Below are 13,496 nucleotides of genomic sequence, written 5' to 3'. Positions count from 1 at the left end.
TCATATGGCGCGAACAATTCGAGTTACATTTCTATAAATTCTAGCTATTATAGACACATGTCTTAGCTATAATCTCTGTGAAATTTGAGTTTATTGAATGACGATTAGTCTAATTAAATAGCAAATATGCACACGCAGTGACATATTGCAAAAACTATATCACCAAATCAACCAGTTAAAATTTCATGTATGTTTATTAAATGAAGATTAAACATACTAAAATAGCTTTAGTCCAGAAATAGTCAAGGACTGTAATTACAAACGTGTTTAAATGTAACACAATATTAAATATTTAAACAAAAAAATACATAAACGTGCAAATTAAATCTATCACTGTTTTAGTTTGAACGGTTAATTTATGTTTACGTATGGGAAAAACATACTAAAATAGCTTTAGTCCAGAAATAGTCAAGGACTGTAATTACAAACGTGTTTAAATGTAACACAATATTAAATATTTAAACAAAAAAATACATAAACGTGCAAATTAAATCTATCAGTTTTAGTTTGAACGGTTAATTTATGTTTACGTATGGGAAAAACATACTAAAATAGCTTTAGTCCAGAAATAGTCAAGGACTGTAATTACAAACGTGTTTAAATGTAACACAATATTAAATATTTAAACAAAAAAATACATAAACGTGCAAATTAAATCTATCACTGTTTTAGTTTGAACGGTTAATTTATGTTTACGTATGGGAAAAACATACTAAAATAGCTTTAGTCCAGAAATAGTCAAGGACTGTAATTACAAACGTGTAAATATAAACGTTTAAATATAACACAATATTAAATATTTAAACAAAAAATACATAAACGTGCAAATTAAATCTATCACTGTTTTAGTTTGGACGGTTAATTTTTGTCATGTTGCACATAAATATTTGCAGAATAGCACTTGATCCAGACTGAAAGTAGATAGCTAAATACTATCCATCCATCTAATCGTCTACATTATCTATAAATGTTTCATAAAATCATGATGATTATGATCTTTTGATTTTTCACCTTACAGTTTGTGTAAGCTACAGCTACTCCTATAAAGCATTGCACAGACAACCATGTAATGTAATATCCAAGAAGAGTGCCTGACTATGTGCAGAGACCTTCCTCCCCGCATAGTAAAAAAATACCCTCACATTTTGCGGACAGTGATAAATAGTTCCTTAGTTCTTTTCTAGAAAACCAACGCCCATTAGCTAGAAACAAGAAGGCACCAACTTAGCAAAACTAGACGGGTTCAATATGATATTGATTCGAATGGATATTGATATGAATTTGTGGTTCAACACAAATTGTGTGATTAGCAGCGGAGACACATTTATTGTGGCAAAGTTCTGCTTCTCTCGCACACTGGCAATTAATATTATTTGGCAGACGAAGTTCAAAATCAACTTATATGCTTTAGGACAAAGCGTTGTAATTGCGCAAAGTGTAGATATGTGCCAACACAGCAAAGCTATAGCCTTGAATGATATGTTGCTGCATGGATTGTTGGGTAAAAGTAAGCACTTTGATAGAATGCATATGAGGAACTGATATGGATATTCAGTACTCAGCATTCAGTATTCAGCCACTACATCACTTTGTAACGCTTTTATGGATTGATAAATAAAGTATACCCTTAGTATGAGGGAAAGTGATCATAAGTTCATAAACAGAGCCCAGATAGAAAGAGAAGATAAATTGATATTAACCATGATAAATTCTTCAAGATAACGTGTATGTTTCTGGACAACCTATGTACATCCTACACTTGTTACATTTAACACACATTTATGACACAACGCTGAAAAGATGGGTTTGTATTGGCACACAGCAAGGGGTGCACGCACTGCACCACTGAACAGCATAGTTTAGTTATTACTGCAGGGCTGCCAACATTGAGTTAGAGATGAGAGTGAGATTATGCGAGGGAGCGGAGCAACCGAGCGGGGGGAGGGTGTGGGGGCACCCCCCCCCTCTCCCACACCAGGGAGCTTTTGCATTTTCAGCTTGAAATTGTGCATTGTGCTGCATACTTAAGTGAGTTTTTAAACATACACATGTATGTAATGCAATATAATGTAGTTCTGCTTTTAGATGGATCAGGTACATGTATATATATGGATGGCTCAAAACGTTTCTGCTTCATTGCTTCTGTATGCGTGAGAATTAGCAGATCCGGCGTGAGAGCATGAGATTAGCCTCAATTGCCTGAGTATCACGCCGAATGTGTGAGAGTTGGCAGCCCTGTTACTGTGATGGGTGCACTCCCAATTTAGAACAGCATAATTCCGGAGCAAACGAGACTGTAGGTGATCAGGATACATGCTTCTCGAGAAGTTGGCAGCGGCTGTGCAATAGATGTTCTCTCCTGTTGCTGTCTCTGACAGCCGTAGTCGCCTCTTCCACCCTGGTAACGAGGAGCCGCCAATCATTAATATAATGATGATGACAGTTTCATTACAAGCAGGGCCGCAGGCTGAGAAAATGCCTAGGTGGGGGGGGGGGCAATGACGGATCCAGGATTTCAAGGAGGGGGTGAGAAATAGGTCCTCCCCCGAAAATTTTGAAAATGTAGATCGCAGGAGATGGTATTTGAGGCACTTTTGAGTACATGTACAGCCTTCATTCTGACTACGACAATTTTCTTTTAGTAGAACAATTTATTTTTTAAATTTTATTTAATTTTTGCCCCCCCCCCCGCAGGCTACAGCCCTGACAAGACTGTCTGACAGCATAGCAGCAGCATGCATGAGATAAAAAACAGCGTTATAAATATATATAAAATTAATTGAATGTTACTAAAATGAGGTTTAACAATTACAAACGTAACAATTGTTATCATAACATTGTTTTAACAAAATTAGTTTTGCTAGTCACACATGCACTATCTTAGATCGTAACACATGAACACAATGTCTTCATACTTTGTCTCTCTCTCTCTCTCTCTCTCTCTCTCTCTCTCTCTCTCTCTCTCATTCTCAGACACATGAACACAGATACGTTAAGCCACGCGCGCGTGTGTGTGTTGTGTTCTGTGGTGTGTGTTGTGAGAGAGAGAGAGAGAGAGAGAGTGAGGGGAGAGAGAGTTGTCCAAGCTCCTGTCCCAACACATGTCCCAGCTCACCTCAGCAGCAGCTGTCGTTTCTCAGAGTGCAGGATGGACAGGGTTTTGTTCAGCTGATCGCTCAGCTGTCTCTCTCCAGTCAGCTCCAGTCGGCATAACTGCAATTCCTGCTCTAGGCTGCCAATCAGCTTCTCCAGCTGCTTCACATTCCTGACGTGAGCCTCTCTGTGCAACACATCATCACAATTACTACTCTAGTACAAGTCTCAGTCTACTCTCAGCTACACCAGGCCATAATAAAAATATAGTTTGTTTGCCCTCACCCAACCGACCCGCCAATAAGGGCCCGACTCAATTTTTTTTATTATCTTTCTCATTCTTTTTTTTTTACAAATTGTATCACTGTACATTATGTGTACCAAGCAAAACAAACATTCAACATAAAAGGTATATCTCCACACAAGCACACCCGAGCATGTAGACACCATGCTGAATTTGTAAAAAGACCCCCCTCAAAAAAAGCCTACCTACCTACCCAAACTTTTTAGCGTGGGTCAGGTGAGGGTAAACAAAGATTTTTTTAAATTGTGGCCTCAACAGATCTACACTATGTGTACTTTCCACACGCGTCTGAGGTTGTATGCTACATAGAAGAAACGTACGTGTATGCAGTACGGGACTACATACTTTATTAACGTGCATCGAGTTTTGTACTAGATATTTTATAACCGTGCACCAATTTTGTACAATATGCTTTATAAACCTAGCTGTAGTTGCTGTATGCATCACTGTGGATGTAGTCATGGTAGTTGCAGATTACACTACTTTAGTTTGCTTACAGATGTACAAGTGCTTCTAATTATACATTGCCATGAACTTGTGCATGTGGTTTAAAACTGTTTAACTAAGAAGAGGTTAAACAAGTTCACGTTAAATTGATTCAGTTTCCTATTACAACACACCTATGATTAGATAGCTGGTTTTTCCTACGCTGTGACATTGTCTTTCTGCGTTGTGACTCGGCATCTAGCACTCTCTGTAGACGTGCCATCTCTGCTTTTATCCCAACAATTTCTTTGTCCTTCGCACAGATAATCTCAGAAGAATTTTTGCTCTGCAACTGCTGCAAAACAAAAAATCAACTACAACAACAATAACAGCAACGATAACACCACCACCACCACCAACAACAACAACAACAACAACAACAACAACAACAACAACGACTACGGCATCAACAACACCTAACCACCAACAGCGTAACTAACTAATCTAGCATAGCCGATTATTTAACAGTAATCATGCGACCTTTGAGATTAAAAAAACAATGGCATTGAAGCTTAGTTTGAGCAGGAATCTCCCAGAGAATACACATAGATTTATTGGTTTTAAAGGTTTACACTAAGCACCATCTATCTGTCTCTTACCTGCTTCAGGGCAGGCAACGACCCGTGTGATTCTTTGGCCTTCTGCAGTGACACCTCTTCTTTCAATGTCTCCAGTTCGCGCTCGATGGATACTCTGTCAACATGAAGGACATCCCCCTCTGAATTTTCTAAATTCCCACTACAGAGTAAAGTTTTGATTGTGTGCGCATGAGTTATCCGTTTATGTAAATTAACCTTGCCGAAATTCGAGACAATTCACGGTAGTTCAGATAATCCAATGCCAACTGTATAGATAACTATGATACTGAAAAGATATCTCATCATTTACTTTTTACATGATTTTGTTACATACCTTTCTATATAGTGCTAATTGGGAAGGAACATACAGCATGAACATTTACTGGCATTACATTTTAATGGGATCGTGCGTTTATGGTGTTACTTGCAACAAGACGTAAAAGGAGCTCGCAGTGATGGCTGAGTATCTGATGACAGTTTACCTTTGCGTCTGTTCAACACACAACACCTGCTGTATTTCACTGAGCTCTGCTAGTCTGATCTGCAGCTGCTGTTTAGTGTCGGCCATCTTCCCCAGACGGTGTTCGGCTGTCTGTAGCAATCCGCTGGTCTCTGCCAGCTTCTGTTCTAGCCCAGCCACCTAGATGTTTGTAACAGAGTTGTTAATTACTATAGTAATACTCCAGTGGCGAAGAAATATCCACATCACACACACCACAACACTATACAGAAATATTGCAGCATATTTACAAATGGAAATGGATGGTAATAATATTCTCATGTACGTGTTATATGTAATCCACTTATTTTCTAAAAATACATTTACTATTTGAACCTTTTTGCATTGACATATATATATATATATAATATATATATATATATATATAATATATATATATATATATATAGAGACGAGAGAGAGAGAGAGAGAGAGAGAGAGAGAGAGAGAGAGAAAGAGAGAGCGAGATGTATCTACGTGCTATATATTGAAGAATCAAAATGTATCCAAATAGAACATCACAACTCTAGAAGCAATATCGAACTCCACTGCCATTTTAACTATAATGTAGCCTTTGTATATCACATATTGTAATATATTACATTGTATAGTGTAAGTTGTATTGTATATTATATATTGCTCAGCACATATTGTATTATATTGCACACTGTACATTGTACATTCTGTATAGTGTATATTGCAGGCGATTGATGACTACGGTCTCAGAGTCTAAGCTAATACTCACCTTGTTCTGATCCTCCTGCACGCGTACCCGCTCAGACTCCAGCTTCTCCCTACGCAGCTGAGCATCTCTCTGCAGTTTCCGCATCCGCCCAGCCACCTCATCTCGCTCCGTCGTCATGGCGCTGAGCTCACTCCTCAGCTTCCGCACCTCCTCTCTGTGATCTGACATCGACGCCTGAAGCTCCGACTCGATGTGTGACTTCATAGCTTGCATCTGGTGACGATTAAAGCAATTAGCAGACAACTGATCCATCCACCCGAGCGAAATAACCATGTTCCCCTTGTTGCTAGATTGGTTCAGCCCACTTAGTTTTGGTTTTCGACATGCAAAAATATCAACTGTGATACTTCAATGCCAAACATGTTTTAGTACGTCCAATCACAGCACCGACTAATAGTTGCCTGTAGCTCATGCCACACGAGCCAATCATGATACGGCAGCTCTACAATGCATAGATGTCATATAATCAAACAGTTGATTAAACCACTGTTCATATTATTTACCCTCATTATTCAGAGTGTGTTAGCCAGAGACCCACCTACCCGTCTTTTGGACGGCCTATTTAGATGTGACGGATGACATTTGATAGAGACGGCATGAGGGCGGCCCAATTTTATATAATACACCTTGTATAAATGACAACAGTGCTTATAAGAATATAAAATCATATCAGATTCCTCTCTTTTTGGCATTTCATAATAAATTTCCTCCATTTTAAGGCAAGGCCCTCTCCCCTAGGGCGCTTCGCTCAGATGGTGAGACTCCGTGAATTTTTCCTGGCTAACACCCTGATTACAGGGTTGAGCTCCATACTAGTCAGCTCTCACACATAGCTGTATATTACAACTAACCTGCAAGTGTTTTGCATTTAGCATCTCCACCTGTGCTTGCAGCCTGTCCTTCTCCGCTTCCATCTGCTCTCGCATGCCCACCAGGTCGCGCTCACGCCTCTTCGCCTGATCCTGCAGAGCCACCAGCTCATCCTGCTGCAGTGCTGCCACCTGGTGAGCGACGTCGGTAGCTTCCTGCGTGTGCCGGCGTGCTAGTGTGAGGTCATCGCAGAGAGCACGCGCTGCGTCGTCGGAGATTCGCAGACGCTCCCGCAGCGCGCCCACATTCGCCGCCTCTGCCTCCGCTCCCTTCATCCTCACAGAGGTCGCTAGATGCTCCCGCTCCATCTCCTCTTTCAACTCCTGCTGTCTCTTCTCCAGCTCCTGCGTCGCCCGCCTGCCGTCCTCGACCTTCTCTGAGAGGAACTCGGCTTCCTTCTGCTTGGCGAACAGCGCCGTGCTGAGACGGTCTTCGAGGTCCTGCCTCCGTCGCTCTGTCGATCGCTGCTCCTCCTCGATCCGCCGCTCCTCTTGCGTGCGCGCGTCCGTGAGCGCGGCGTTCTCCGCGCGCAGGGATTCATTCTCGTTCCGCAGCTTCCGCTCTGCATCCCGAGTCTGCTCGTCTGCGTCTGCCTCCGCACGCTCGAGCGTCGCCACGGCGACGTTGCGTTCCCGGCGCGCGCGTTCGAGCTCCGAGCGCAAGGCCTGCGCCGTCGCGTCGTATTTGGTCCGCGTCGCCGCCACCTCCTCCGTCCGCCGTCGCGCCTCCTCCCCCACCCGCTGCAGCTTCGTCAGCAGCGCCCCCATCTCGTTCTTCAGCGCCGCCTGGCGGGCGTCGCCGGCGCGTCGGTCGTCGTCGCCCGCGGCAACCAGACGCTCCGCCTCTTCGAGTCTCGATTTGCAGTTGAGCGTTGTCGCGCGCTCGCGCTCCAGGTTGCCTAGCAACCCGGCGACCTCGAGCCGGTGACCTCGCTCCCGCTCGTCGACGAGCGCCTGCGCGTCCCGCAGCCCGCTCTCGAGCGTTCGGATGCTCGCTTGTTTTGCGTCGAGCTCGCCCGTACATCGCCCCTCACCGTCCTCCACCCGCAGGAGGGCGGCGGCCGCTGCCTCGGCCGACTTACGCGCGCGCTCACGTTCCTTCGCGAGCGCGATCTCCATCTCGTTCAGTCGCCGCTTGCAGCCGAGGTTTTCCTCTAACGAAGCGCTCAGCTTCCCCTGTGCTACGTCAACGTCGCGCCGCCGCATCTGTATCACCTTGTCGATCTCCTCCCGCAGCGCTGCACCCTCGTCGCAGATCGCTGCCTGCCGCGCCGTCAAACACTCCATCTCCTCATGGTGGCTCGCCTTCAACTCGGCGATCTCCCGCCGGAGGGCGCCAGTGTTGCGCTCGAGCTCGTCGACGGTCGCTCGCAGCGCCCCCTGGGCCGCCTCGCCGTCGTGCAGCTCTGCCCGGAGTCTCGCATTCTCGAGCGTCAGTGCCTCCGCCTGGTGGCGCGCGTCGAGTCGCGCTTTCTGTACGGACTCGAGCTTACGCAGGTCGGCGTTTGCCGACTCCTTCGCGTCGTGCGCGATTGCCTGCAGGCGCCCATCTAGCTCGCGGTTGACTGCCGCCAGCCGCTCCATGTCCCGCCGCAGTGCGTCGCTCGCTTGCTTGCCGAGCGCCTTCGCTCGCTCCTCATCCAACGCCAACGCCACGTTCTCGCCGCGCAACCGCTCCAGCTCCTCCACCAGGAGGCGCTCACTCTCACGCGACTTCGCGCCGACCTCGAGCGACCTCGACTTGACCTTGAGCGTCGTCTGCGCGGCGAGCAGCGATGACTTCAGCGCGTCGATCTCCTCGTTAAGTTCGTAGTTGCTGAGGCGCGTCGACTGCAGCTCCTCGAGAACGGCGACGTATTCTCGCTCGCTGTACAGCTTTCCCGCGCACACGCCCGACTCCGTCGACGGCCCATCATCGCATCTCGTCGCCATGACAACGTCCTCGCGTCTCGTCGCCGTGACGACGTCGTTGCGTCGCGCAGCCGGCAGCGACGAGAGAGTCCGACCCAGTATCGCCAGGAACTCCGACGCCGAACCCGCCTCCTTCTCCTCCTCCTTCTCTCCCTCCTCCTCCTCCTCCTTCTCCTCCTCCTCCTCCTCCTTCTCCTTCTTTTCATCCTTCTCCTTCTTTTCCTCCTTCTCCTTCTTCTCCTGTGGCTGCTGCTGCTCATCATTCGTGGAGAGTTGAGACATCTCATTGGCAGGACTTCGCTCACGAGACCGTCTGGCTCTGGCAAGCTGTGTCTCAAGACAATCTTTCTCTGCCTCAAGACGACCTTTCTCCGTCTCTAGACGATTGTTTTCCATCTCTAGGTGATCTTTCTCTGTCTCTAGACGATCTTTCTCTGTCTCAAGACGATCTTTCTCTGTCTCGAGACGACCCTTCTCTGTCTCAAGACGATCTTTCTCTGTCTCAAGACGACCCTTCTCTGTCTCAAGATGATCTTTCTCTGTCTCGAGATGGCTTTTCTCAGCCTCCAGCCGGCGCAGCTGGTGACCGTAGTTGTCGGCGTCGCGTTCGGCCGTGCGCAGTGACTGGGCGTGATCGAGTCTCAGTCGGTCGTAGTCACTTGTCACCCGCTTCACCTCGTCATCGAACGCAGTCCTCTGCTGCTCCAGCCTCTCCATCGCGCGGCACACAGTCACCTTCTGCTGCTCTGATCCATCAACCTGCTCCATCTTCACGCTGGACTGAAGCTCACTCCTCAGTCGCTTAGCTTCCTCTTTCATATCACCGATCGTGTTCTCAAGTCGATTCTAAAAAGGAAGCCAATGCCGCCGTTATACTCAGCAGCACAGTAGCATATATGCAGTAGCGCAGGTCATTCTTAGAATCATTACAAGTAGTTATGAAATCATTAATAGTGGTCATTAAATGAGTTGAGGATTTCATGACTTTTACACATGAAGTATTGTGCAAATGTTATTATAGCCTTGAACTTTAGCATTAATTTAATATGCAAGTATAATTACTAATATAATAGTTTGCTATTTATGTGTGAGACAACTGGCTGCTGTTCCCCCCCCCCCCACCGTAATAGTACAGGTTAATGTTAATGGTCTTTTTTCAATTATATTTTACCATAGCTCCTTAGTAACAAGTAGCTAATGTTCAAAAGCTATAACAAGATCGATTAGATGACATGTCAGAGTTTAATAACAACCCTACCCGATTTGTTTTGGCTTCATTTCTAAAAGCTGAAAAGTCTGTCTCCGTGGTTACGAGTTTCAGCTTAGCAGCATTGATCTCTTGAATTAGCCTCAGGTTTTCCTCATTAAGCTTCCACTCAGCTTGCTTCGATGATTCATCTGCAGAAACATGCCAATGTCCACAGTTACATGCTAGTAGTGTAGTTACTAATCAGTAGTGATACTGTAGCATAATACTTTTAAGAAAGTAGTCACTAAACAAAGAGTATATGTATATAATATTATTATATATATATATATATATATATATACATACACGTTCCCTGATAAATTAATATCAGTTAATACACTACAAATAGCTATGACTTTTATTATGAAACCAACCTTTTGCTCAACACATTTAATGGTGTGATAAACCACACGTATGCAGTATATGTGCTTTTAAAAATACATGTAATATTTATTCATTATTACCTAAAAAGAAGATGGAGAAGGGCATGCATAATTAATCAACACAACAAAAATTTCACAGAGTACCTATAATAGGTTAAAACAGAGAACATATCAATATACATATTTGGCATTAACTTCAGCATTGCTGTGGGCCTAGTATTGGGTTAGAGATGCAGTGCCTAAGGTTTCAGCTCGGTTTAGGTTTGACAGGAAACTATCTAGGTTAGGCTCAGGATTGAATGGTTCCTAATTTTTGGAGTATGTTTAGGATTGGAAGGTTTGGTGCTATAGATTCAAGGTATAGAGCAGGAGTGCATAAATTAAGTCAGTGCCACATTATTATTAGCACCCACCACCACACAGAGCAGTTCTCAGTTGTTGTTCCATCTCATCACACTGATACAGAGCTTCACCCAGCTGTAAGCACAAACATGGGTTAGCACAGGTCACCATAGCACACTAGAGGTTAGCACAGCTTTCCAGAGGTTACTATAGCTATCCACAGGTTAGCACAGCTAGGTCACTATAGCTTACTATACGTTAGCACAGCTTTGTAGAGATTAACATAGCTATCCACAGGTTAGCACAGCTAGGTCACTATAGCTTACTATACGTTAGCACAGCTTTGTAGAGATTAACATAGCTATCCACAGGTTAGCACAGGTTAGTATGTTAAGAATTAACAAGCAGCTTTAATTTTAATTGACAGCATGATATCGTTTAGTAATGACTGTTAGATAGAGGGGCTTAGCTGGACATTCAACCGAGCGTATTTTACCTATTAATTTTATGCAAGCAATGAGAGGACCTCTGCTTCTGCAGATATTAAAAGCACACAGAACTGGTAATATTAGTACTTGTTAGAGACATATTATAACAATGATAAAATCAAGCATGTCAGCTTGCTGGGGTGTGTTTTCTACATGTTGAGGGTTTTTTCACCTTGTGTGCTATCTCCTCCTTGTCCAGTAGCAGCTGCTTGCTCTCTCGTTCCATGTCAGCCATGGCTAGCTGCGTGTCCTGCAGTATACCATCTAACTCCAATCTCTCCCTCGTCATTTGCTGTACCTTCTGTACTAAATGCTCATGTTCATTTAGCTCATCCTCTCTGTGGGTGAGGTAGGTCACGAATACTCATTATTACTGGTATAGTAAGAACTACCGATGACGCCACTTGCAAACATATGCAAAGTATATTTTTTCCAAATGGCTGTCAGATAAGATTTGAAACTCCAGCCAGCTTGACTGCCTTCGCCTTCGCTTATTACCATTAAAACTATTCGAAAAACGCAAGCATTGACACATTTCTGGCAGCCTTAAAATCATGCACGCAAGACACATGTATCCCAGTGAAGCTCTTTACCTGTTGGTTCCAGATTCGAGACTATCAGTTGGACTTGCATGATTCCTGCTATTACCCTTTCTGTCTTCTAACTCCACTACCTGTACAATCAATAACATTGATTGCAATAGATAATAGGTCACTATACCAACATCTTCACTCAGAATAATTACACTAATTAATAGTTCATTTATGAGACATATCACTGAGTATGACTGATTATTATTCATAATCTAGGTACTTGCCTTTTTCTTCAGCTCTTTATTTTCCTATAAAATTAATAAACAATTATAAATATCAAGAATAACTCTGCTAGCAAGATAAATAAAAATCATAATGGTATAGAAAGTAAAAAAAAAACTCTGATTAGGTCTTTTTACAAGGATTGCTTTGCCAGTATGGCAAGTAATAATATTAATATAACTCATCAGCAAAGCAGCCTAATGCAAATACTAATCATTATGGAAATCAGCTGTAGGGAGTTGTATACCATCTCCACAGTTTCTGCAGTATCCTGCATTGCCGCCATGTATTTTTCAAGTTCTTCCAGTTCTGTAGCATGTCGCCTATCTGAGCGTTGCATTCGATCTTGTAGGCTGTCCAGTTGTGACTACACACAAACACACACACATGCATGAGCATGTTATTTACAGGCAGCTGAGATCATGTGCTCATATTTGTGAATCAATATTGAAGCCTTATTATATTGAAGACCTATATCGCCTCACAGGTTAGTCTGTCTATATCTGTCTATTTGCCTGTCTGCCCATCTGTCTGCCTGTTGGTCTATCTATCAGTGGCACTGTCTTTCTGTGTGTCTGCTTGTAATCTGCCTAGCTGTCTCTCAACATTTAGCTTGCCCAAATCTTACTATGGTGGTAACTATAGTTCCTATTTAATTGGGTAAACGATTTGCGTGCATTACAAGCAGTTCTCCATTATATTGAGCCATGTTATGTTGGGCCTACAGTACACCTTGAATGTGAGTTATTGGCAACTTGGGAACAATGAAGTATGACTTAGACTATTGAGATTATGAGTAAAGCTATATGTCTCCACACACGCGGCACGGCACGGCAAAACGCAGGCAAAACGCAGCGCGGTTGTGCTGAACAAAAATGCATTGTGATTTAGCGCATTGTATCCGAGCGCATTGTGTTCACTCTGGTTCAGTGATCAGAAATTATGCATGTGCTTGTTGTCCATTGGTTGATGGTTGCGTGAGCAGAACACGTGATAAAAAACAATCGCGTTGATTGGTTAAACTGTCTTTCTCCGTACACGGCATCCGGCGAAAGTCAACCTCATTTGACTTTCGCCGTCGCCGTGAAACCAGGCTGTCGCCGTGCCGTGTCAGTGGAGACTGCGCCTTAAGATATAAAAGATTTGAACTTTGCCAGTAGGGGTGAACGGCGCCGTTTCCGTGGCGTTCCGTGCCGCGCCGCGTGTGTGGAGACAGGCCTTAAGACATTAACAGCACACATACCTCTGAATCCAGCAGAAGATTCCAAATGTAAGAAAGCTTGTGATCAATTGATATGTTTGGATCAAGTCCATCCTGTATCAGACGCTTGTTTAGGTTTCTAAACACATTTTTGTTGTTTTCCTACATAGAATAATTACATTATTTGGTCAGTATACAGTAAATATTGCCAATGTGGGTGTAAATTAATTTACATGCAACTTGAAAAAAACAGTTATACAGTCCGACCTCCTTTATCCGGCCACGTCGGGACCGGCACCCATCCGGATATGGGATTTGGCCGGATATGAGAGTTATGCTCAAACACAGCATTTCTATGCAGTTCAGTAGGGTTTATGCATGTGATAATGTATTTACTCGTTGCTAATACTTGCTATGATTATTTCTAACAAACTGTCGTGTTTTATGGTTTATATAAAATGGAAATAAAATGAAATAAAACAGAAATTTTACCGGAGGAAAAAGCGGACACGAGCGGACAACACACACACACA

General features: G+C 43.8%; 1 protein-coding gene across 1 annotated transcript; it reads right to left on the bottom strand.

Moving 5' to 3' along the window:
• Nucleotides 1-1,954: 1,954 nt before the first annotated feature.
• On the bottom strand, nucleotides 1,955-13,125 carry LOC106815098 (myosin heavy chain, striated muscle-like; the record flags this gene model as incomplete). The annotated part of the gene is made up of 15 exons (XM_014819524.1): nucleotides 1,955-2,398; nucleotides 3,116-3,280; nucleotides 4,018-4,178; nucleotides 4,483-4,576; nucleotides 4,944-5,101; nucleotides 5,706-5,918; nucleotides 6,557-8,515; nucleotides 8,642-9,331; nucleotides 9,744-9,883; nucleotides 10,531-10,594; nucleotides 11,120-11,285; nucleotides 11,541-11,620; nucleotides 11,765-11,788; nucleotides 12,010-12,129; nucleotides 13,006-13,125. Coding segments are annotated over 15 exons (4,248 nt in total), but the record flags the coding sequence as incomplete, so codon positions are not given.
• Nucleotides 13,126-13,496: the final 371 nt, after the last annotated feature.

The sequence above is a fragment of the Priapulus caudatus genome, unplaced genomic scaffold (assembly GCF_000485595.1).
Source record: "Priapulus caudatus unplaced genomic scaffold, Priapulus_caudatus-5.0.1 Scaffold1042, whole genome shotgun sequence".
Lineage (NCBI taxonomy): Eukaryota > Metazoa > Priapulida > Priapulimorpha > Priapulimorphida > Priapulidae > Priapulus > Priapulus caudatus.
Note: the sequence above shows the minus strand (reverse complement) of the source record. Positions and strands in the feature narration are given on the sequence as shown.